Here is a 23,574-nt window from a genome sequence, read left to right as displayed (position 1 = left end):
ATTTTTATTTATTTATTTGACAGAGAGAGAGAGTGAGCACCAGCAGGGGGAGCAGCAGGCAGAGGGAGAGGGAGAAGCAGGCTCCCCGCTGAGCAAGGAGCCCAACACCAGGCTCGATCCCAGGACCCTGAGATCACGACCTGAGCCGAAGGCAGATGCTTAACTGACTGAGCCACCCAGGCGCCTCTCTTTTTCCCATAATTTAAAAACACACTGAATTTTCAAGGACTTTGGCCACCGTGTTAATTGAGGGAAGACTGGATTTTGTTTAGACTGAGGGATGTTTGCCACTTTGGAAGACCCCATCACCAAATGCAACCCTGGCCATACAGCATTTAATTCACTAAATCCACCTGGCTGGGTCAGGCTGTTTATGGGGCCCCTGAATTCATGAGGTCCCAAGCAACTGCCACCTTTATTATGATTCCCTGGGGCTGTGCCTAAGTATTTACATATTGAAATAAAGGTGCTTTTAAGCTGTATTATTTTCCTTTTATTTCTCCTCCATATTAAAGTTAGGGCATCATGGATTTGGGTGATGATTATGAGTAGAGGGAAGTAATATCGTCTATAAATTCTACCGAGTCAGATAGGGTTAAAGCTATTCATTTAACCAGCTCCCCACTGCAATATTAGGAGATTCAGAAAAGCTCAGAATCAAGTCTCAGGATTCATGAGAACCGCAGGGCTGAAAGTTTCTCGTCTTTAAGACATCACACAAGGCCTTGGAATAAGTCAGACCTGGTACCCTCAAATCAAAACCGACACCGAGCCAGAAAAACTGCCTGGAAAGACGTAGAATAGCCTGTTGGGGAAAACACAGCCTCAAAGTATCACCGGGCAGGTAAATTACCCATTACAAAGGAACGCTGTCCCCTTACAACAAGGAGCCCCACTGGGCACTCGCTCTTATGGGCTAAATTGCATCCCCCTGCAATTCATATGTTGAAGCCCTAAACCTCAGGACCTCAGGTGATTGAGTTAATGAGGCCATTAGGATGGGCTCTATCCAATCTGCCCGGTGTCCTTGTAAGAGGTCATTTGGACACACAAAGAGACACCAGACGAGTGAGGATGCAGTGACAGGGAGGCCGTCTGCAAGGCAAGGAGACAGACCTTGGAGGAAAGCAAATCTGCTAGCATCTTGATCTGGGACTTGCAGCCTCCAGAGCGCTGAGACAATACATTTCTGTTCTCCAAGCCACCCAGCCTGTGGTGTTTCGTTACGGCGGCCGGAGTACAGGCTCTGACCCCGCATCACTGAGAGGGGGACAGACTGCCGCCCTATGTCTCCTGATGTGAGACACCAAGAAGGCCACAGCATCACCCCTGGGGTGTCCCCCCCAAACCCACGACCTGATCTCATCTGGAAATAGCCAACAAACACGGAACACGGGACATTCGACAAAACATCCATCCTGTCCTCTGCAAATGTCCCCATCCCCAAACACAAAGTCCGATGGAGAAATGAACTCAGGTCAAAAGACACTGAAGACATCTGTCTTTGTCCGTGCGGGCTGCTACCCCAAAATGCCATGAACCTGGATGGCAAGTAAACGACAGCAATTTCTCTCTTACAGTTGGAGGTTGGAAGTTGAGACGACGGTGTCAGCGTGGTCGGGCTCCGGTGAAGGCTCTCTTCCAGGCTGCAGACCGCCGCCTTCCTGCTGGAAGGGGCCCGCGAGCTGTCTGGAGTCTCTTTTATAAAATCCTCCATCCCAGTCATGTGAGCTCTGCCCTCATAACCTCAGCACTTCCCAAGCCCCCCCCCCCCCCAGTGCCATCACACTGGGGGCTAGGATTGCAACGGATGCATTTTAGGGGGACACAAACATTCAGACCATGGCAAGACCTGCCAGCTCAACACAGCATGTGACCCTGGACTGAATATTAAACAAGTGAACAACAAGAACAACAGCTCTCAAGCGTATTTGGTGGGGGGCGCCTGGCTGGCTCAGTTGTTAAGCGTCTGCCTTAGGCTCAGGGCATGATCCCAGAGTCCTGGGATCGAGCCCCACATCAGGCTCCTCTGCTGGGAGTCTGCTTCTTCCTCTCCCACTCCCCCTGCTTGTGTTCCCTCTCTTGCTGGCTCTCTCTGTCAAATAAATACATGAAATCTTTAAAAATTAAAAAATTAAAAATAAATAAAATCTCGAAAGAAAAAGAATATTTGGGGGCTAATTAGAATATGGGTTTAATATCAGATAATCTCCTTGGAGGAATATTAAGTGTCCAGAGTGTGGCGTTGGTATCATGATTCTATAGCTCCTACATTGTAGGAAAACATCCTTGCTCTTAAGCAATACACACCAAAACACTCTGGGCGAAGGATCATCCTATCTCCAACTGACTTCAAATCTCTATAAATGTCTATATAAAGGGAGAGAAAGACACGAAGCAAATAAGGCAACAGGCATGTTTGCTGCACTATTCTTGTCTATTACTTGTAGGTTTTAAATCTTTCAAAAGAAAAAGATGGGACATGAAGTTGAAAAAAAAAAAAGCCCTGTCGATTGGAAAAATGAACAAAATCCTTAAAGGTAAATACGGGGTTATGACAACACCCCTCACTGCATCACACTTGCCCCATTCCTGAAAATCCGGTGATGGACTATACATTGCCAAGTAAACCAGTCTTTTAACCAGAATGTTCCGCCCTGCATGCTGCTTTTGGCCACAATGTCTGGAGCCAAATTAAACAACAACCACCTCGCTGAGTAAGGAGGGAGCCTCTCCGCTGGTGCTGGGCCACCTTCCTGGTTTCCTCGTAGCATCCTGTGGGAGCAGGAACTCCAACCCTATTTTACAGACGAGGAAACTGAGGCCAGCAGAAGCACTGGACTCACCTCAATTCACACAGCTGGAAAGGCTAAAACCACGTCTTTCTGACTCTAAGATCCATATTTGTAACCACTGCGTTGCCTGCTTCCTACGAGGTGGGGGAAGGACGGGGTTGCAAATAGACCTATGAGGACAAATCCCATTGAGGGAGAGGAGGAGAAAAACAGAAGACCTCATGTGAAGGAGATCAGACCTGGGGTGGGGGTCAGGGAAGGCTTCCTGGAGGTGGGCTGAGGCCTTGTGGATGTGTACGGGGTGACCAGGCTTGGGGAGGAAAGCACTACAGGCAGAACAGCATGGGCGAAGGCCTAGTGGCTGGAGGGTGGCGAGTGAGGAGGGGCTGGGTGGGAACTGGCAACAGGAGTCAGGGAGTGAGAGCCTTAGAGGTGCAGGGAGCAGCTTGGGCTTCCTCCTGAGGGCACTAGGGAGCCAAGAGAGGGTTCTGAGCAAGGCAGAAGAGCGGATGTGTAACTCAGCAGGGCCCCTCTGGCTGCCTAGAGGACACTGGGAGCTGATGGCTAGGGAGCAGCCTGGGCCAGAACCCGGGGCTAGTGGAATGATCAGTACACAATTCAGACTCGAGAAACCCTCGGGCGAAGATCCAGAAGCATACGAAGGCGCTGTATCGGGGAGGCGCGAGGAACCAGGCCTCTCAGACACCAGCCAGGAGAAAGAGTCGTGGGTACAACGCTCACAGAGGGCAATTTGGCAATATCTATCAAATTACCTTTGACCAGCAATTCCGCTTCCAGAAGTTATTTGCGTGACATGAAGGAAGTAATAGATGAACCGAGTCGTTCTCTACAGCTTTGCTCAAAATAGGCGATGGGAAACAACCTAACTTACCCACCAACAGAAGACCTGCACAGCGAATCTGCACCCCCCATGCAACGGGGTTCAATGGTAGAGAATGGGACAGCTTTCGACAGGCTGAGGTTAGCTGAGCTCCAAGGTACATTCCTTTTTTTTTTTTTTTTTAGTTTTTAAAATTATTTATTATTATTTTTTAAGATTTTATTTATTTATTTATTTTCCAGAGAGAGAGAGAGCGCGCACAAGCAGGGGGAGCTGCAGGCAGAGGGAGAAGCAAGCTCCCTGCTGAGCACGGAGCCAGATGCAGGACCTGGGGTCCTGGATCATGACCCTGGGCTGAAGGCAGACGCTTAACTGGCTGAGCCACCCAGGCATCCCAGATTTTTTTTTTTTTAAGTAATCTCTGTACCCAATGTGGGGCTTGAACTCATAACTCTGAGATCAAGAGTTGCATGGTCTCCAGACTGAGCCAGCCAGGCGCCCCTTCCAGATACATTCTTTTTTTTTTTTTTTTAAGATTTTATTTATTTATTCGACAGAGATAGAGACAGCCAGCAAGAGAGGGAACACAAGCAGGGGGAGTGGGAGAGGAAGAAGCAGGCTCATAGCGGGAGGAGCCTGATGTGGGGCTCGATCCCACAACGCCGGGATCACGCCCTGAGCCGAAGGCAGACGCTTTACCACTGTGCCACACAGGCGCCCCTTCCAGATACATTCTTAAGCAAAAAAGACCACTGTGCAGAATAGTATCTAGATTATACTCCTCTCTATGTACAAAGGGGGGGATTGTACATATGTATGCACATGTGTGCCTGTATAATCGTAAACTACTCCCAGAAGGATACATGAGATATTGACAAGAATTTTCACCTCTGGGGGTGTCTGGGGATGCAGTCAGTGGAGCGTCTGACTCTTGGTTTTGGCTCAGGTTATGATCTCGGGGTGGTGGGATCGAGCCCCACATGGGGCTACGTGCTCAGTGCGGAGTCTTCTTGAGTTTCTCTCTCTCTCCCTCTGCTCTTCCCCCCAATACACGCGTGCAACCTCTCTCTCTCAAATAAATACATAGATCTTTTTTTTTTTTTTTTTAATGGTCACCTCTGGGGAGAACCTGGGGCCTGGGCGCAGGAGTGGTGGACTTCTGTTCAGTTTAATTTAAGTTCTGTTAGGTTAATACGTATTAATTAAATTAATTTACATTTTGGGAAGTTTTGAGCCATGGGATTTAAAACTGTAAAACAAAATAAAGATGCGTGTAGTGAAAAACCTTACCAGCACCTTATTCATTCAGCACTCCCCTGACCAAAAAAAGTCATGACTATTTTTCCTTCCGGAGTTTCCATAGGCACATACCAGCAAATACAAATAGAGAACTTATTTTCCCCCTTTTTGACACCAAAGGTAGTATAATCCCCGACGAAGGGTTCTGTGCCTCAATTTTTTTTTTTTTTTGGTTTATTAATATATCTTGGAGATGGTTCCCCATCTAGCCATGCCTAGGGGACGGCTTCATTTTAAAATCTTTCTGTGAGGGGCGCCTGGGTGGCACAGCGGTTAAGCGTCTGCCTTCAGCTCAGGGCGTGATCCCGGCGTTATGGGATCGAGCCCCACATCAGGCTCCTCTGCTATGAGCCTGCTTCTTCCTCTCCCACTCCCCCTGCTTGTGTTCCCTCTCTCGCTGGCTGTCTCTATCTCTGTCAAATAAACAAATAAAATCTTTAAAATAAAATAAAATAAAATAAAATCTTTCTGTGTGAACCGAATGTATTTATATTTATCGACACACACACACACACACACACACACGCACAGATGCTTATCATGGTTGCATAGGATTCCAGTGTGTAGGTAGATGTTCCCGGACTGCCCCACCAGTGCCCTGCTGATTAATTCTGCAGTTCCCACTTCCTTACACAGCAAGGCTGTGGGGGATAATGCTGCACATCCCTCTTTTCCACCCAGAGGCTGGCTTATCTACATCGTCAATTTCCTAGAAGGGGAATGGCCAGGCCTAGGAGTCACGATGGCAATAATCCTAACACCAGTTCTCTCTCCTGAGCACATACCAAGTTGGAGGCCCTTGGCATGTGTCATTTACTCATCCATGCCTCCTGACACCCCGGTGGTTACTTATTATTATTATTATTATCATTATTATTATCATCATCATCATCATCATCATCATCATCCCATTTTGTAGAGAAGGAAACTGAGGCACAGGGAGACTAAATAACCAGCCCAAGCCTGCACAGCTAGTAAATGGCAGAACAAGGATTCAAAGCCGGCCACTCCAGTTCTTAGGGCCTCCCTTGTGGGCCAGGAGGCCAGCGACCCTGTCCTTCCAGGCAATGATGATTTTGGTCCCTACTGCCAAGTGCCCGGAAGGAGGCCTTTCTTGGAATGTCCTTTGGAATCCGGGGCCAGGTGAGAGTATTCACCGCTCCAACAATAGCAACGACAGTAATAATAACCACCATAAACTACAGGAGAAACAGCGGCGCGCGAATCTCGGGGGCGGGGAGGCGCGGCACCCCGCCCCGGGCCTCACCTCGATGGCGGGCAGCGTCTTGCTGGCCTCGGTGCTGCTCTCCCCGAGGATGCTGCCGGCCGAGCGGCCCTCGCACTCGTAGCGGAAGCGCATGCCGCGCTGCTTGGGCTGCTCGGTGATGACCAGGTGCGGCCGCGGCCCGGGGCCCGGGGCCGGAGGCACGAGCCGCCCCATGGGGCAGCCCCAGGGCGGCGGCGTGGCGGGGGGCGGGGGCGCCGCGGGGCCCAGGGTGACGGTGCTCAGGGAAGCCGCTCCGCGAGGCACCAGGCGCGGAAGCCCCTCGCCCGGGCCCGGCTGCGCCCCCTCCAGGCCGAAGCCATTCTCCTTGATGTACTCGTCGATGATCTCTGCGGGAGAAGCAAAAACTGGGGGTGACGCTGATGATAGAAGGAAGGGGCCTGATGACCCCCCACCCCCCCCCACGCAGACCTATGCGGCCCCGCCTTTCCCCATCCATTCGTTTCTTCAAGACATAGTCCTTGTGAGCCGAGTGCGTTGCGGGGGAGGACGGGCTCGGCACTGAACCCCCCCAAATCCCTTCCCCTCCTTGCAAACAGCTCCCCGGTTCTTGAGGCCAGAAACCGGGGATCGGCCTGGGTTCTCCTTCTCGTGCACCCTCATGTGCACTCCCCTCCCTAACGCACCTGAATTCCTGTTTCCATCCCCTCTCACCTGGATAAAGGTAGGGCCAGGTAACAGGTGTCCCTGCCTCCTCCTCGCCCCCTGGTTAATAATAACAAGAATAATAGCTGCTCTGCCCCAGCAGTTCCCACCTCAGAAAGCAGCACCACCAGCCACCAGGTGCCCGAGCTGGACGCCTGCACACCTATGTTAGTTGCCCATGATCCCACACCTGTTCCCCATCCTTGAACTACTTCCGCCTCTTACCTCAAATATATGTTTACGCTCCCACCGCTTCTCCCCACACCCCGGCTCCATCCTGGTCCACGCTCATCGTCTCCCCTCTAAACCACTGATCCTGTTCCCCACCTGGCCTCCTCCAAGTGTGTCCCCGACACACAGCCAGAGGTAGCTTATGTCAGACCCTGTCCCCACTGTGCTCAGAGACCTCCCTTGGCTCCCATCTCCCTTAAGAGTCCAAGGCAACATCCTCCCCACTTAAAACCTTCCCCAAATTCTATTCATCTCAGAAAAAAACCAACCACACAAAAACCCACACTCCTGACCCCTGCCACAGAGCCTTGCGTGGACTGGCCCCCTGCTGTCCTGGGCCTTCGGCTTCCCGCCACCCCCCTCTTGCCTCGCTCCAGTGTCTTTTCTGTTGCTTGCTCCGCAAGTCTGGCCCTCTTTGGGGTGTTGTCCTTACTCCCCATCTGCCTATTCCATGCTTCCCCCCATTCAGCCCACGCTGCCTCCTCGTCCTTCAGGTCTCAGCTCAAATGTCACCTCTTCCGAAAGGCCCATCTAGTGTGTGTTTTCCCAGGCCTTCCACCCCTTTCCTGTTATTTCCTTCACAGCCCTTAGCCCAATCTGACATGATCTTGTTCATTTATTCCTTTTCCTACTGTCTCCCCCACCACAGTGTCAGCTCCAGGAAGTGGGGGGGGGGGACCTTGTTTGGTTCGTGGCTGACTCCCCGGTGCCTCGAACGATGCCTGGCACATGGTGGGCCCTCGGTACAGTTCACTGAAAGAATGAACGGATGCTCACGGTAATGGCGACACTCAAGGCGGCTCAGGCGGGGAGACTTTTCTAAGTATCAAGTACTGCCTGTACTTTGGGAACAGGGACATTAAAATCCCCCAACGGTCCTGGAAGTCACACTGCGACCCTCCCCTTGCCCAACAGCAAGGAAGGCCCAGATCCCGCACTGTGGGCACTTGTACTCCTCACCCCGCACCGCCCCCCCCCCCCCCGCCCAGACCTGCCCTGTGATACTTACCCAATTCATCTGTGGAAGGAAGAGAAAGAGAAAGAGAAAGGTGAGGTCCAGAAAGTGGTCAAGACTTTCATCTTTTAAGACAGATTCCCCAACCCCATCCCCGCCTGGAACCCTCCACCTTTCTCCCTTCCTCCATCCTGGGAAACTGGGCTCTGGCTCCCTGGGGTGCCAAACTCCAGCCCCTATCTCACCCTCTTGGGCTACCCTCCCTTCAGCTCCCAATATTGGGGCCCCAGGGTCAGGGTACCCTCAAGTGCCTTCTAAAAAACATTGAGGCCAGGAATTATAAAGCATCATTGAGGATCCAAGGAAGCCAAGGGTCTTATGACCAGGAAAAAATTAAACAGCCAAGATTCTAAATAAGATGTGGGGGCGTTCCCTCCCCAAAGCCCACCATAGAACCCGGAGGGGTCACTGGCTAACGTCTGAAGATCCAAGGAGGTCGAGCCTTCACCTCCAGGCAATCACCCGCTCTGCAGCCCGGCCCAGTCCCTCCGCAGCGCCCACCCACCATCCCAGATTTGTTCCCCGAGGGGATAGTAACAGTGATGCTGGGGAAGCCCCTCATCACCTCCTTAGGAAAGCTCAGTCCTGAAAGGGGCCGTGGAGAAATCAAAACAAACCTCCCATCATTCCATACACAGGACGAGGGGAAGGCCAGAGTGAGCAAGCAAGCCTGGGGTCACACAGCGAGGCAGGCCAGGCCAGGCCAGATGTCCCTTCCAGGGTTGCCTGCCCCAGCCGCTGGCCACAGACGGATCAACGCCAGCCTGCTCCACTCCCAGACCTGTCCTCCACCTCCACTCTCGGGGAGTGGCTCCTGGCAGCCAGACCTTTGCTCCTCGGAAAGCAGTTTTCCTGCTCCCCTTATCTCATGTGATCTGTGAAGTCAGCAGGGCAGGGAAGATACCCCCATTTGGTAGCTGGGGACACTGAGGCTGGGACAGAAGAAGGGACAGGCTGTCGATCCCTGGCAGGGCCAACCTCCGGTCACTTCAACTTGGAAAAATCCTCTTAGGCATCTGTGCTGGATGAACTGGGGACCCGAAGAGGAGTTAGACTTTGAGCCCCCGAGGAGCTCCCAGGCTGCAGGGGGAAACTGAGGCCCAGGCAGCAGTGGCCTGAGCTTTGGACTGTCTCAGTTCAAATCCTGGCTCTGCAACTTGCTAACTGGAGAGCCCTGAGCCCCTCACTTAACCCCTTTGTGCCTTAGTTTCTCCATCTGTAAAATGGACAGTCATAGTGCCTCGTTGGGCTGCTGTGAAAATTAAATGAGCTAATACGTGGGAAGTACTTAAAAGTGCCACCGATAGTAGGCGCTGTGTAAATGCCGGCTGCCAGTGGATCACGTGTTGGGAGACGTTTTATGGACTTGGGTAACCAACCCGCTTTCCCTCTCTAGACCTCAGTCGCCCCCCCCACCCCCACCCCCACCCCCCCCACCCCCCATCTATAAAATGAAGAGGGTGGCAGACCTGCTTTCAGAGCATGCAGTGTTGGTTGGAATCCTGTGCAGCCCCAGGCAAGTCTCTCACCCTCTCCGAGTCTTTCTCTATAAAATGAGGTCTGAGCTCCTATCTCAAGGTGTGAACATGAGGATTCGCAATCGCACAGCTAAATTGCTTAGCACCGTGTCTGACCACCCTAGCCCCTCCATAAAGTTAGCTAATTGCATTATTATCTAAAAATCCCCTTTGGGGGGGGTGCCTGGGGGGTCTCAGTTCGTTGAGCAGCCAACTCTTGATTTCTGCTCAGGTCATGGTCTTGGGGATCCTGGGGTCCAGCCCACATCGGGCTCCGTGCTCAGCCAATAGTCTGCTAGAGGAGTCTCTCTTCCTCTCCCTCTGTCCCTCCCCCTGCTCGCTCTCACTCTCTCTCAAATAAATAAATCTTTGGGGGAAAAAAACCTCTTTCAGCCAGCAAACATTGGGAACTTCTCCTTACTTAGGGCTCAACTCAAATAACACTCCTCCATCCCACCCCAACCTCCCACACAGACGCGCCACCATCCAGGGACAGCCAGGATGGGCCACACGCGAGCAGAAAACCAGCTATGTCTTTCTGGCCTCAGGGCCTTAGCACAGCCTGCTCTCTGACAGAATGCCCTTCCTCCAGTTCTTCTCATGGCCTCCTCCCCCCTCCTTCTCCTTCAGGTCCCTGCTCAAATGTCACCTACTAGATAGGTCTTCCCTGACCACTTTATCTGAGATAGTCCCCTGGTCCCTAAGATAGCTCCAGTCACTCACAGTTACATAGCTTTGTTTTATCATTTTCGTGGCATTGATTAGGATTTGGCATGACTTTGTGTTAAGGGACTCTGATCTGTCTCCTCCTGCAGACTGTGAGCATCTCAGAGGAGGAGACATGTCTGCCCCATGCCCGCTGTATACCCAGGGCCCAGTACGTGTCTAGCCCATCAGAATGAGGGAGATTTTCCCCTCCCACTCTGCCACAGCATTTAGTTCTGCCATCCTTACCCTGCTGTTAGATATCACTGACACCAAGACTTCTTCAGAGCCTTTATCACATTTAATAACCCCACATTTAATTTATTGCCTACATGCCTGCCTCCACATCTAGGTAAGGAACCCATGAGGGCAGAGTCAGGGCTGTCTCGGTCACTGCCTAGTCCCCAGAGCTGCCCAGCACAGGACGAGGTACAGAACAGGCGCTCGATAAATATTTATTGAAGAGATGACATCACAAATTACTCTCAACTGAAACCAAAGATCTTGGGCCAGAAAAAACCTCAGCCTTGTTCCTGCCCAGAATGGGTGCGTGGGCAGTACCTGTCCCCAAAGCCATGCCCCACCTTTCACCATTGTCCACATTCTCAGACCCCATAGGGACCCGGCAGAGCCTCCGCCACAGCCAGGCCAGCACTGCTGGGGTCCATCCCAAGATGGACCTCCAGACCCAGGCCCAGCCCCAGCCCACTAGGGGCCGAGTCTTCATGGTGACAGGACTCAGTCCCTGCCTCCCAAATCCCAGCAGATTTATAAGAGAGAGGATGTTGTCATTTAGCCTTGATTCTGCATTTTCTCAGGCAGCACTGAACTTTGGGTGGCACTAGATGAGGGACCATCCTGACTAGTTCTCAGCATCTTTTGGGAACTTGCTAGAAATGCAAACTCTCAGGGCCGATCCTAGACCTACTGAATCAGAAACTCTAGAGATAGGGCCCAACAATCTGTTTTAACAACTCCCTGGGTGACTCCGATGCACACAAAGGTTTAAGAACCACTGTTACGTGGGGCACCTGGGTGGCTCAGTCGTTAAGCGTCTGCCTTCGGCTCAGGGCCTGATCCCAGGGTCCTGGGATCGAGCCCCGCATCAGGCTCCCTGCTCTGCTGGGACCCTGCTTCTTCCTCTCCCACTCCCCCTGCTTGTGTTCCCTCTCTCACTGGCTGTCTCTCTCTCTCTCAAATAAATAAATAAAAGCTTAAAAAAAAAAAGAACCACTGTTACAGGCTGTGATAATAATAATAGCAATAATAATACTAATAAAACCAGCTGTCAACAGTTAACACTTATTGAGACTTTACTGGTGTGCCCGACACTGCTTTGAAAGTCTGCCTGTATCAGCTCATTGAATCCTCTCAATCCCTGGCAAAGGGAGGCACTGATATAATGTCCATCTTACAGATGAGGAAAACTGAGGCCCAGAGAGAAGTGATTTGCAGGCATTCACAGAGCGAGGAGGTGGCGGCATCAGCTTGTCATTATTACCCTCTGCAGTACCGTGGCAAATCTCTAAAGAGGACTCCTCTTAGAGGGTGAATAGGTGGTTAGTTTTACCTGTCCAGCTCCTAACCACCCGGGAGGTAGGGCCACCTGGGACCCCCATCTCAACCGGCGGGGACGAACACAGGCGGTCAGAGGAAAGCTGAGGTGGACCTGGGCGAAACCCCAGACAGAGGCGTGCCCAAAGCCGCCTCCACAGGATTCCCCCCTCCCCCGTCCTGAGCGCGCGGGTGGGCCGGAACTGTGTAGGGCTGCTCACCCGTGGTCCTGGAAACGGCGAGCGAAAGCGAGGAGAGGTCCGCGGACCCTGCGGGGAGGGAGGCATGTCTCAGGAGGTGATGGAGATGCAGCGGGAGGACCGGAGTCTCCCAGGTCCCGCCCCGTCTCTCTCCTGGCCCCGCCCCTTCGGATCAGGCCCCCTCACCCTTAACGCCCGCAGGGTCTGGCCTTGCTTCCTCCTCTAACTTATGGACCCGTTCCCTAGTGTCTGTCATTCTCCCCACCCTGCATCACACTCAAGCCGGCTCCTTCTCTTCCTTAAGGTCGGATCTTGAGGAGCCCTTCTCAATCTCAAGAAAGCCCCACCCCCTCCTTTCTCTCAGGGTCCACCCTACACCTTCAGTTTTTCAGCGTCACCCTGTCCCCTTCTCAGACCCTGCCACTTCTCTCCCAAAGTAAGCCCCACCCCCCTTTCTTCTCCGAGTCAGGCCCCGCCCTTCTTTTTTCGGAACAGGCCCTCCCCCTTTTCCCTGCCGGAGTCAGGCCCCTCCCCCTTACTCCGAGTAGGACCTCGCTTCCTTCTAAGAGTTAGGCTCCACCCCCTTCTCGCTCTCAGAGTCAGGCCCCGCCCCCTTCGGTGAGCGAGGGCCCTCATTTTCGCCCACTCTGAGTCTGGCCTCTCCTTCGTCTCGCCCTCTCCGAGCCTGGCCACGCCCCCACAACTCTGGAGCGGCTCCCGCCCCGCCTTCTCTGAGTCAGGCCCCGCCCCTCTCTCCCTCGGAGTCGGGCCCCGCCCCTCCCTTTGCCTCAGGGTCAGGCCCCGCCCCCTTCTCACTCTGTAGTGGGACGCCTCCCTCTTACCTTGGGCTGGACCCCATCAGTATCCTCTGGCTCCTTCCTTCCCTCTAATACAGTGTCCCTGGAACCCTCAGCCTCGCCCCCCAAAACCCCTAGACTCCTGTAGGAACCCCCAGACTACTCCGGGGCCCCCAGAACCCCCGCATCTCCAGCCCCGCCCCAGACTCCTCTCCTGAACCCGGGTCCAGCTTACCCAAGGCCCCCAGCTCCGGCGCAGCGGACGGTCTGGCGACGCGGCGACTCGGCATGGCCCGACCAGTGGGGACGGACGGCCCGGAGGCCGGCCCAGATCAAAACACACACGCCGGCAGGCCAAGCGGCCAGGAGGCACGGTCCGGAGGACGATCGCGGGTCGGACGAGCGGCGCAGGGATTGGGGCCGCAGGCCGGGCTGGACGCGCGGCGCCCGGGGCTGCGGGGGGCGCCGGGCCGGGCCGGGCGGGCGGCGGGCGGGGGCGGGGCGGCGGAATTCCCCGGCGCCGCCGGCCTGCGCGCCCATTGGCCCGCAACCCATCGTGACGTCACGCTAGGGGAACGGGAAAACCCCCACGCGTCACGTGGTCGCGGGGGCGGGGCCGGCCGGGAAGAGGAGGCCGGGCGCACCGGAGGGGCTGGACCAGCGCCGCTGCGCGTTGCTGTGGCGGAGACAACCGAGGCTTGCTTAGGGCCACTCACGTCCTACCCGTGGAGAAAGTCGGGAAACTGAGTCCCGCCCCCCAGGTCAACCAGCGGGAGGTGAACCTGCTGTTTCCCTGGCTGTAAGCGAAGCTTCGGGATCGGGAGGTTGCCAGGGCTCCAGCTGCCATTGATAATAATGATCTTTAGAGAAACCACAGTCTCTCTATGCCTCAGTTTCTTCAACTGTAAATTGGAGTTGAAGATACTTAAATGTTTATGGTTAGAATGCCAGTTTTAGGATTTGCCTATTTTGTTCCTTGCTCTAACCCTAGCACCTAGAACAGCCCTTTGAACACAGTAGGTGTCCAATAAATGTTTATAGAGTGGATGGATATTTCATCCCTCTCTCCACTGCCCCTTCAAGTTTCCTAATAGCCCAGAACACTTTCAGCTCGAGGGCTCGGTAACTCGGTGTGGGAACGTCAGCCGTGGAGCTCCCAGCTCCCAGCGTGCATACTGAGCTGTGTGCCCCACCCCTGAGCAAAGGGCTTACCTGAGGTCCTCACAGGTGCCTCCCAGCGTCAGAGGCAAGTGATCAAATTAGGATTATTGCAGAGAGGAGACTGAAGCTCAAAGAAAGGCAGCCCTTTGGTTAGGTCACATTCCTAGGCCTTCCCTCTCCCTGAGAATGACTAGTTGACCATCGGGTCCTAACTTGGATGCCCGGCACCCTCCGACCACAGAGCCAAGGTTTGGCATTTTCCGTCTGCTTCTGTAAGATTTCCACCTCTTCTCTCCATGTTTGATCCACACAGACTCATTGATTCATTCAACATACACTTATTGAGCACCTGCTGTGTGCCAGGGCCTGCACTGGGCACCAGGTCAGAGCAGTCACCAAAACAGGCCGGGTGCCTGCTCGTGGGAAGCAGAATCATGTACAGTGGAGTCTCAGAGTGTGGCCCTAAGCCCTTCAGGTAGATGCAGAGAGCTCAAGCCCAAGCTGGAGAGCTATTGCCATAGAGCAAAATATCGAGCAAACTTTTTCCAGAAAAAGCGGCCAAAGACAGCACAGAAACAATGAGGGTGGCCATGTTCCAATAAAGCATTATTTTATGGACATTGAAATCTGGATTTTGTATAATTTTCATGTCAAAGGAAATATTTTTGAGATTTTTTTCCAGCCACTTAAACATGTAAAAATCACACAAATACTAGAAAAAGCTGGATTTGGCCTGCAGGCTGTACTGTTTCACAAGAGCATTGCAAGAGGTTATGATGTGAAGGTCCAGAATCGGGCTGTGTGGGTTCAAATTGTGGGTCTCCCACTTACCAGCAGTGTGACCTCAGGCAACTTGACTTCATCTCTCTGAGCCTCGGTTTCCCCGTCTGTAAAATGGGTCTTATAATAGGATGGTTGTGAGGATTCAGTAAGGTACTGAAAATAGTGGACACTTGCATATAGCTCTTAATATGTCGGGCACTGTTCCAAAAGCCGGGGACACAGCAAGGAACCTAACAAACAAAAGCCCCTGCCATCACATGGAACTGAAATCCAAGGTGGGGGAGACCAATGGAAAAATAGAGAAGCAAATTATGTGTGTGTGTCTGATGGTGATGGCAGCATTACAGAATAAAGCAGGCTATATGGACTGGGTTTGGAAGGTACTGTTTGGGGGAGGATGTTCAGGGAAGGTCTGAGATGACACTGAGCAGAGAGTTGAAATGATGAAGGGTCTATGTGGCTATCCAGGAAGTGTGCGAGGCACAGGGAACAGCAGATGCAAAGACCCAGAGGTGGGAACACGCATGGCATGTTCAGGGGACAAGGAGGCTGGAGTAGTGGACATGAGGATAGAAGGACGGCCTGGAAGGTGATGGGGACATTGAATAACATTCCATTTGACAGAGAAAGCAAACCACAAATAATCCTTAGACTAGAGTCTGGCTCATGATAGGGAACATCGAATTGTGGCTCCTACAATAGGACCAGGAGCCCGCTTGATGCCCTCCCGCCCCTTGCAAACGTCGGGCCTCACCACTGTTTATTGGGTGAACAACTGGCATGACAAGTCAGGAATCCTCAGCACTCGGGGCTTCTGCTGGGCTCTAAGCCCCATGAGGGCGGGCCTGGGCTGTCTTGGTCCCCGCTGTATAAGCAGAACCCTCCGACTCAGGACAACGTGCAGGGGAGTGGCTCAGGAAAAATGTGTGGAGTGACCGCATGTCAGTTTCTCTACCCCTGTGTTAATGCAGGCCCCGTCAAGGTCCACACTTCTGGGTGTGTACATGTCTGAGTGTACAAACATGCTCAGCAAACATTCCCGGAGGACAGAGCAGTGACCAAGACAGCCCTGGCTCTGTCCTCACGAGGCTCAGTCCAGTGGAGAATAATCTGTCTCCAGGCAGTGATTGACCCATAGCGGGCAGGGCTTGGGGGGTGAGAGCCCAGGGAGCTGGGGGTCCCAGATCAGGTGGTCAGGGAGGGCTTCCTGAAGAAGAGACAATGGAACTGCAATGTGGAGGATGCACAGGATAAGGTAGAGCTGTGTGCCTGAGGGCATGTCCCAGGTAAGGGGAGAGCAGGGTCTAGAGCCAGAAGGTGAGAGATCATGGCAAGTTAAAGCAAGGGAGATTCATCAGGCTGTAGGGGTTAAGTCTCATCCCCTCAAGACCTTGCTCATTAGTTAGGGGCCTGGGCTCTTCTCCCAAGGGTACTGGGAACTGTGGTAGATCCTAAGCAGAGGACCCGTAGGGCCAGGTTTGTGTTTTAGAAAACCCTCTGGCTGCTGAGTGAACAGGAGGGGCAGGACCGGGACAGAACAGGGAACAGCCTGGAACAGGTGGTCTCAGCAGAAGTGAAGACATGACACTCCCGAGTGATTGGGGAGGGGGGGATGGGCGGTGCAGGTTATAGCTGCTGGGCCTTGCCAAAGCCTTGGGCATGTGCCTGCAGGGGGAGGCCAGTGAGTCCAGGTGGCCTGAGAGCCTCTTTGGTTCCTAGAGTCGTGGGACAGAGGCCCTGCAGGGGTGCCCGTGCTTTCTCCCGGGGCACTGGCAATTGTGAAATGAAGCAGGGGAGGGAGTGGAGCGTGTCACTACTGCCTGACGTGAGGAGCCCACTGTCCCATGTTGTACACGTGGGGGTCTGTGTGTGCCAATACCTCCTGGGACCTCCTGGATTCCCTGCCCCGCTCCACAGGGCGGGGTGGCAGGCGGAGCCTGTGTGTTCCTCAGCCCTGTGGCCTCCCCTCCTCAGTGTTGATGAGGCCACCTCCCAAAAACAGTAAATCTGGAAATGCGGGGGTCCTAACCGCTCGGAGCATAGGGACACCCAGAGACCTATGTCCTTGTCTATAAATCAGGTGAACAGTCCCCGGCACCCAGGCAGTTGGGAAGACACGTGTGCCCTGCGCTAAGGTCTTGGCTGGGTCCTCAAGGCAGGCAGCCCCGAGGATGCTGATGTCACCCCAACAGCTCCCGAGCACTACAGCCAGGCACACCACTCCGCCTAAGGCTTCGCCCCTGTACCCCTACCGCAACCCCGGGCAGAGAGCTCACAGGTCTAGAGAAGCGAGCTTGTGTCCAGGGTGCAGGGACTGCTGAACGAGTCAGTCTGATGGGAAATTATCAGGACGGTGGGTGTCTACTCGTGAGGCAGGCCTGTGCTGCTGCGCTGCCTGGCAGCGTGAGGCCAGGAAACCATCAGGGGGCACAGGCAAGGCTCTGAGCCTCGGCCAGCCAGCTGCAGCCTCGTGGTAAGAACAGAAGGTCACAGTGAACAGCTTCCCATCTGTGAGATGGGGACAGTTATGGAAGCCCCTTGGAAGGCTGCTGGGAGGGGAAGGGTGAGGAAGGGGCCTGGCCATGAGGGTCCCTGTCTCCTCCTGCATCCGGCACCCTGCAGGTCTCCCTCGAAGACCCAGGAGAGCCACCCACAGCCTGGTGAAGCTACCTCCAGGATGGCAGAGGAAGGCAGGCACGAGGGGGGATGGCTGAGTTTAAGTTAAACACCCATATGAATTTATTAAATCCAGACTGTGTTAAAGGGCGGCGGTCTGGGAGGAGGAGCGTGGCCGGGGGACAAGGGACAAGATGATGGATGGCCGTGGGCATCCCACAAAGGGGCCCCAGCCGCTCCCCCGCCTGGCCCCCCACCTCGGCAGCGCCATGTCGGCTTCGCCATGATTCCCAATGGTGCTGGGCTGGCAGGGCGAGATGGCTAGAAACACAGAGGAACACACGGACAGACGGCGCCTCCACAGACAACGTGCCCTGGCCTGCCCCGGCCTCCCCCCCCTCCCCGATGCACGCTGGGCTCCGGCCCAAGGGGGGCCTCCCGCCGCCCTGGCCCGATCTGTCCAGGGAAAGGGCGACAGGGAGGGGAGGCGAGGGGGCCAGGGTAGCTGGGGGGTGGTGGTGGTGATGGTCACCAGGAACCGGAGCGGAAGAGGAGGACCGGGGCAGCTAATCCCTTTTCTTGTCCTCTGCTGGCTTTGGAGGGGCTTCCTGGGGCTCGGTGGTGGAGCTGGCCCCCTGGGTGGGCTTGGAGGCCTCCTCCCTGGCGGCGGCGGTGGTGGTGGCGGCGGGGGCCGGGGCGGATGGGGGCGGGAGGGCCCCTGCTGCTGTCGGGGCCTCGGCCACAGGGGCGGCTGCCGTCGGGGCCTCGCCACTCATGCCAAACTCATTCACCCGCGTGGGGTCGACGCGGTAGATCCACCGCTGGTAGAGGTAGATGAAGAAGACCACATCTGGGGGGTGAGGGGGGCAGTGTGAGAGGAAGGGGCCCGCCCGGTACCCCTAGACTGAGCCCGAGCGCCGGCACTGGCGCCGCGGCCCCTCCCACCGGGCCTCCCGCCGGGCCTCACCGTCCCGCAGGCAGCCGATCCGGTACATGACAGGCATCTTGATGACAAAGGCGAACAGGTCGTCGATGAAGGTGTTGAGGGCCTTGTAGGTGAGCATGCGCCAGGGCAGGTGCGCCACGGACTTGAGCTTGTAGTTGATGAAGAGCTGGGGGGTCATGGTGATGAAGCCTGCAGTGACCATGGAAGGACCCCCGTGAGCAGAGGAACGGGTGCCCTGACCCCCGACCTCTCGGACTGCACTTCTGGTCTCTCTTCGCTGTTCTTCGGCCGCCCTGGCCTCCTCGCCGCTCCCACCCCAGGTGCATCTTACCATAGCTTCCCCATCACCCCCCTGGGCATCTTTCAGGCCTCAGTTTACACACCATCTCCTGAGTGAGGTCTCCCCAACCCCCTTAACTTCAGCCCCTCGTGGCACCTGCCACATGCTGTGACTCGCCTGTCGGCTTGTTTCCTCTGAAAGGGCCCCCGAGGACAAGGACTGAAACACATGGCCTCCCGGAAGTCCTCCCTGACCCCCAGACTCGACCAGGCACCCCTCCAAGGCTCCTCACATGCCACCCCCGCCCACCCTGGGTCGTCCCTGTCTGGGGATGAGTCTCTCCCACACGGGACCATGAGCATTAGCAGGGCCAGGCTCACTGGACCTGGTTCCCCATGTGGCCCAGCACGGGAGCCAGGAACGCGTGCTGCTGAGTCTGCCCTGAGGAGGGGTGCCGAGCGTGGCCAGGGCCTGCTCACCGAAGGTCAGCAGGAAACCGTAGAGCATGCTGAGCACCCAGGAGTACCAGCCCTTGTGTTCCAGGTACAGGAGGCTGTAGACAGCGTAGCAGCCCAGGAGCGGGAAGAGGATCCACGACAGGTACCGGAACGCCATCTGTGGGGCACAGGGTGGGGCTGGCACCCCTGCTCCCCACCCTCACCCACCCACACCTGGTCTGGCAGGCCAGACCAGGGGGATTTCCAGGTGGCCCTGGGAACTCTGGACTTGGATAGGAAGTATACACGGCAGGCACGGAACACTGGAGGGTGTGACAGCGGCCATAAAGAATGGCTGGGCCGTCAGTGGGCAGGCAGATGCCCTGGACCCCCCCCCCGCACTGCCCATCTCCTGGTCCAGGGGTGTGTGGGGGCTTGAAGACCCTCCCCGGGGCCCACTGTGGGTCACACTCACATCATCATACACTTTGGTCGAGGACTCGATGTACGTGGACTTGTCTTTGAAGGTTGGGCGGGGGAAGAGTCCTGCCACCTTGTGCTCCCGGTCCAGCTGTAGACAGGGAGGGAGGCCGTGGTCAGCTGCCACCCTGGCTCCCACCCCCACGCTAGTTCCAGCCCCTGCCCTTCCTCACTGTTCCCAGTTCCCCTGCCCCACGTGTGACCCAAAAAATCCCCTGGTGCGAAAATCCCCTTGGTCCTGGGAGTGCAACAGGCATTGGGAAACCCCCAGGGGCCAGCTCCAGGGTCTGGCTGGGGCAGACAACCCCCATTCCAATCCCCAGCAGCCCCCAAAACAGCACAGCGGCCTCGCCTTACCCGGACGTCCATGACCTTGGTGATCTTCCAGAGGTCGATGAGGACCCCGATGAAGACGCTGACCTGCACCACAAAGTTGGTCTCGTTGTCCAGGATATAGAGAAGGACCACGAAAGACTGGAAAACGCCGAAGAAGACGGAGCGCACGGACAGGCCCTCCAGAGACTGCCGGCTGTTCCAAAACTGGATATCTGCACAAGAGATGGGGCGAAGCCGAGAGGCTGCGGAGCCTCCGAGTCCCTCCCGCAGCCCCCTCGGGCCCCATCCTCCTCAGAAGCCCCCGACATGGCGCTGGGTCTGCCAAGGGGGAGGGGTATATAGCACCCACCACCCTCCCCTCCCAAGAAGAGTCTGCCTCAAGGGCACACCCAGAGGTCGGCGGCGGCAGGGACGGGAACAGTGGCCCCTGCCACGTCCCCGGGCTCGCCACACGCCAGGTGCTGAGGCTGGTCAGGGAAGCCCCATTCCTCAGGCCACACGGCCTGTCCTGGCAGAATGTGGCTGCAGGCCAGGTCTACGCGACAGCAGACCCAGGCTGTCCACCTGGTGCCACGCTGCCTCCCCTGGGCAGGAGGCTCTGGGACGTGCACTTCGAGACCAGCTCCTCCAACTCACCACCCTGATACCCGGAAGGACCTCAGACACTCCTGGGGCGCCGACGAGGCCCTGGACTCTGGTCCCCAACCAGAACTCCTTCCCGCACCCCTGGGGAGCCCCCACCCACAGGGCCAGGCAGCCCCTCTCTGAGCCCTGGCCTCCCATGGGCCAAGGTGGGTAACACCTGTGGCCACAGGCAGCCGACCCGCCATGATGCCTGCCTTCCAGAAGCCAAGCCAGGGTCACACAGGGCTGGCCCAGCATCGGTGTGCAAGGCTGTCCACCCACTCCGATTCCGACTCTGATTCCAGAGCTCTGGCACCCTCGCCAGGCTTGCTCCCCCCACCATCAGACCATCAGGCCCTGAGGAGACCTAGGGGGACACTCCTAGAGCCCCCCAGTCCTGACTGGGAAGTCTGGATCTGGATTCAGTTCTGTCGGAGGCAGGCAGATCTGAGTCCCGCCTCCGACAAGGGAGTCAACAAGCATGGGGTATAAAGGCGCCCAGGGCGAGGGGCCATCCCCTCTGTGCCCTCGTTTCTCAGGAGGAAGTGGGAACGTGGGCGACCAAGCTGGAAATCAGCAGGAGGCTTGGGAGCCCGGGCGTGGCCAGGCACAGCCAACAACTCCTTCCCTCCCGCTGGTCGCCACCACCTGCTGTCCAACTTGGACGTTACTCACTTCTAGAAGGTAACGCTCAACCGTGGCAGTATGGTCTTAATACTGGTAACACCCGTTAGGACTGCTGCTCGCACAGGCTGCAGAGCACCAGGCCGCCCTCAGACGGGGCCTCTCTAGGGAACGAAGAAGTGGCCCACACGGCTTCAAGGGTGAAGGTGGGTGTCAGAGCCCCTGCCTGGGTCCAAACCCTGGCTCCGTCACTTGGGAGCTGTGTGACTGCAGGCAAGTTACCTAGCCTCCCTGAGCCTCCACTTCCTCACCTGCAAGCATGAAGGTAATGACAGGATTCCTCGCAGGGCTGGGGCCGTAGGGACTCCACAAGCTAACTAATGACGGTGCTAAGGACAGTGCCTGGCACCTGGCCAGTCCCGCCTCACACTGCTGGCCTTTGGAACCTAGGGGCCTTCTGAGGATAGGGCTGTCGCCTTCCCACTCAGGTGGGCCCCATCCGCTCAGCCTCGAGGGGCCTCCCCCTACAAAAGCCTGCTGTGCAGGGCACCAGGAGCAGCTCTGGGGCTTCCCTGACTGATCCGGCCTTGGGGTTCCCCGGCCCTGCTTCCTGGTGCCATCCCGGCCTCTGCCAGAGCAACAGGCCAGCTCCTTCCCGGGCACCACACCCGCTGGATGGGAGTTTCTGGGCTGGGAGTTTTGGGGCCACTACCCTCCCCAGCAACCCAGGCCTCTGGAGAGTGGGGCTGAGAGACCCCACATAGAGGGAGAACCTACGGGGAAGGAGGGAAAGAGGAAGGGGGCAGGCCCTACCTCCCAAGCCCCCATGGCCTCCCACAGGCCCCAGGGTCCCACCCTACCGTTCTTGAAGGCCAGGAACTCAAAGACACTGTGGACGATGGACACGATGATGGTGAGCGCCAACAGGTAGGGGTTGGTCTCTAGGAGTGCAACCTGGGGGTGGGGGTGGGGGCAATGCCTGTGAGCACGGCCATGCCCTCGCCCAGGGCTGACCGCTGCAGCACCTTCCCTAGCCAGCGCCGCTCTCCTTCCCCTGGACCCCAGAGGCCCTGAGCCCTGGGGCTGCCCCGGGGAAGGAGAGAGCATGCCGGCCAGCAGGAGAGTGGGTGAGGATGGGCAGATGGGCACGGAGGGCTGGGGAGTGTGGTGTAGATGGGGGGGGGGTGGACAGACAGTGATGGGCGAGAGGCAGGGTGACCGAGACAGATGAAGGGACAGCTGGGGTGAGGACTGGAAACTCAGCACTGAAGACAAGCCCAGGGAGACACAACCGAGTCTTCAGGACACAGACACCGGCCAAGAGAAAGGTGGGAACAGAAGATGTTCAAGGACGCGGTAAGAAGGAGCAGAGACTCAGAGTCGGAGCCCAGGGTCAAGAAGACAGGCGGGGGCAGGGCGGGGGGCGCAGGTCCAGACCTGAAAGGCCTGGCTGAGCCGACACAAAAGCTGCGACAAGGATGACAAGGAGGCCCATGGAAGCCTCGGAGACACGACCCCCAGAGCCAGCCGGGGGCCTGCTGCGGGGAGGGGGCCCGGGAGGTTGTGAAACTGGGCAGGGAGCTCGGGCCGGAGGTCCCCAGGATGCCGGAGGGCCCACTTCCCCTTCCCCTCCTGCAGCCCAGGAAGGTGCTGGAAAGCCCCCGTCCCGCCTCACCTTCACCGAGTCCTGCTCCTCGTCTGACTGCTCATATAGCTCGTCACCCAGGAAGTTCCAGGGTGACTTGGTGCTCTGGGCGGCGTACAGCTGCCAGCGCCAGAGCGAGAGCGGGCAGAAGGAGACGCGGAGCGGCAAGCTGGCCAGGCTCTCGTTGATGGGGTAGTAGTCCTTCTGCAGGTTCCAGTAGTCGTTGAAGTAGATGATGGGGTAGTAGTCCCCACTCACGGCGTCAAACTTCACATCTGCGGGCACGTGGGGCGGGGGCACGGCTCAGCCAGGGCTGGAGGCCGCCGGCACCCACGAGCGCGGGGAGATCCCCGGGCCTCCAAGGACAAAGTGGCAGATTCAGGTGTCCACGGGGACCTCTGACAGAGACCAGAGACAGGGGACGCTTCTCAGCTACACCACGGGGAGCTGAAGAGCTGCTGGATCTCTGCTGGGCAGGCCCCACCTGAAGGGGACATCTGTAGCTCGGCTCCAACCCACGGCTGCCCCGCAGTGACCACGTATCAGGATTTTGTAAAAGTCAGGAATCTGGGTTTTTCAACGATGCCGTCCCGACTTCAAAAGTCAGGGGCTTCGACAGCTCATGGGCTAGATGAGACTTGCCAGAAGACTGGTTTGGGCACACAGAGGGTCAGTGCTGGGGTCACCAGGAGGTACAGGAAGGAGAGGAGAGAAAGGGGAGTGCCAGGGGGCAGGTGGGGAGCTTGGGAGTGGTGGAG

At 56.5% G+C, this 23,574-nt stretch overlaps 2 protein-coding genes across 2 annotated transcripts in view; both read right to left on the bottom strand.

The window, feature by feature from the left end:
- Positions 1–13,373, bottom strand: part of RELB (RELB proto-oncogene, NF-kB subunit) — a 28,473-nt gene extending 15,100 nt beyond the window's left edge. The window contains exons 1-3 of the mRNA XM_045812412.2: positions 13,120–13,373; positions 12,109–12,156; positions 6,203–6,549 (exon numbers count right to left, since the gene is read on the bottom strand). Coding sequence (XP_045668368.1) covers positions 6,203–6,549; positions 12,109–12,156; positions 13,120–13,174 — 450 coding nt within the window. The 5' untranslated portion in view covers positions 13,175–13,373. The remainder of the gene's footprint in view (positions 1–6,202; positions 6,550–12,108; positions 12,157–13,119) is intronic.
- Positions 13,374–17,543: 4,170 nt separating this feature from the next.
- CLPTM1 (CLPTM1 regulator of GABA type A receptor forward trafficking) overlaps positions 17,544–23,574 on the bottom strand; it is a 28,412-nt gene continuing 22,381 nt past the window's right edge. Inside the window, exons 8-14 of the mRNA XM_045812603.2 lie at positions 22,847–23,091; positions 22,032–22,125; positions 19,945–20,135; positions 19,583–19,678; positions 19,150–19,285; positions 18,412–18,579; positions 17,544–18,294 (exon numbers count right to left, since the gene is read on the bottom strand). Coding sequence (XP_045668559.2) covers positions 18,011–18,294; positions 18,412–18,579; positions 19,150–19,285; positions 19,583–19,678; positions 19,945–20,135; positions 22,032–22,125; positions 22,847–23,091 — 1,214 coding nt within the window. The 3' untranslated portion in view covers positions 17,544–18,010. The remainder of the gene's footprint in view (positions 18,295–18,411; positions 18,580–19,149; positions 19,286–19,582; positions 19,679–19,944; positions 20,136–22,031; positions 22,126–22,846; positions 23,092–23,574) is intronic.

This window comes from Ursus americanus, chromosome 21 (assembly GCF_024610735.1).
Source record: "Ursus americanus isolate L20-20 chromosome 21, mUrsAme1.1.p, whole genome shotgun sequence".
Taxonomy (NCBI): Eukaryota; Metazoa; Chordata; class Mammalia; order Carnivora; family Ursidae; genus Ursus; species Ursus americanus.
The sequence above is the reverse complement of the archived record's forward strand: the minus strand, read 5'-3'. Positions and strand labels throughout refer to the sequence as shown.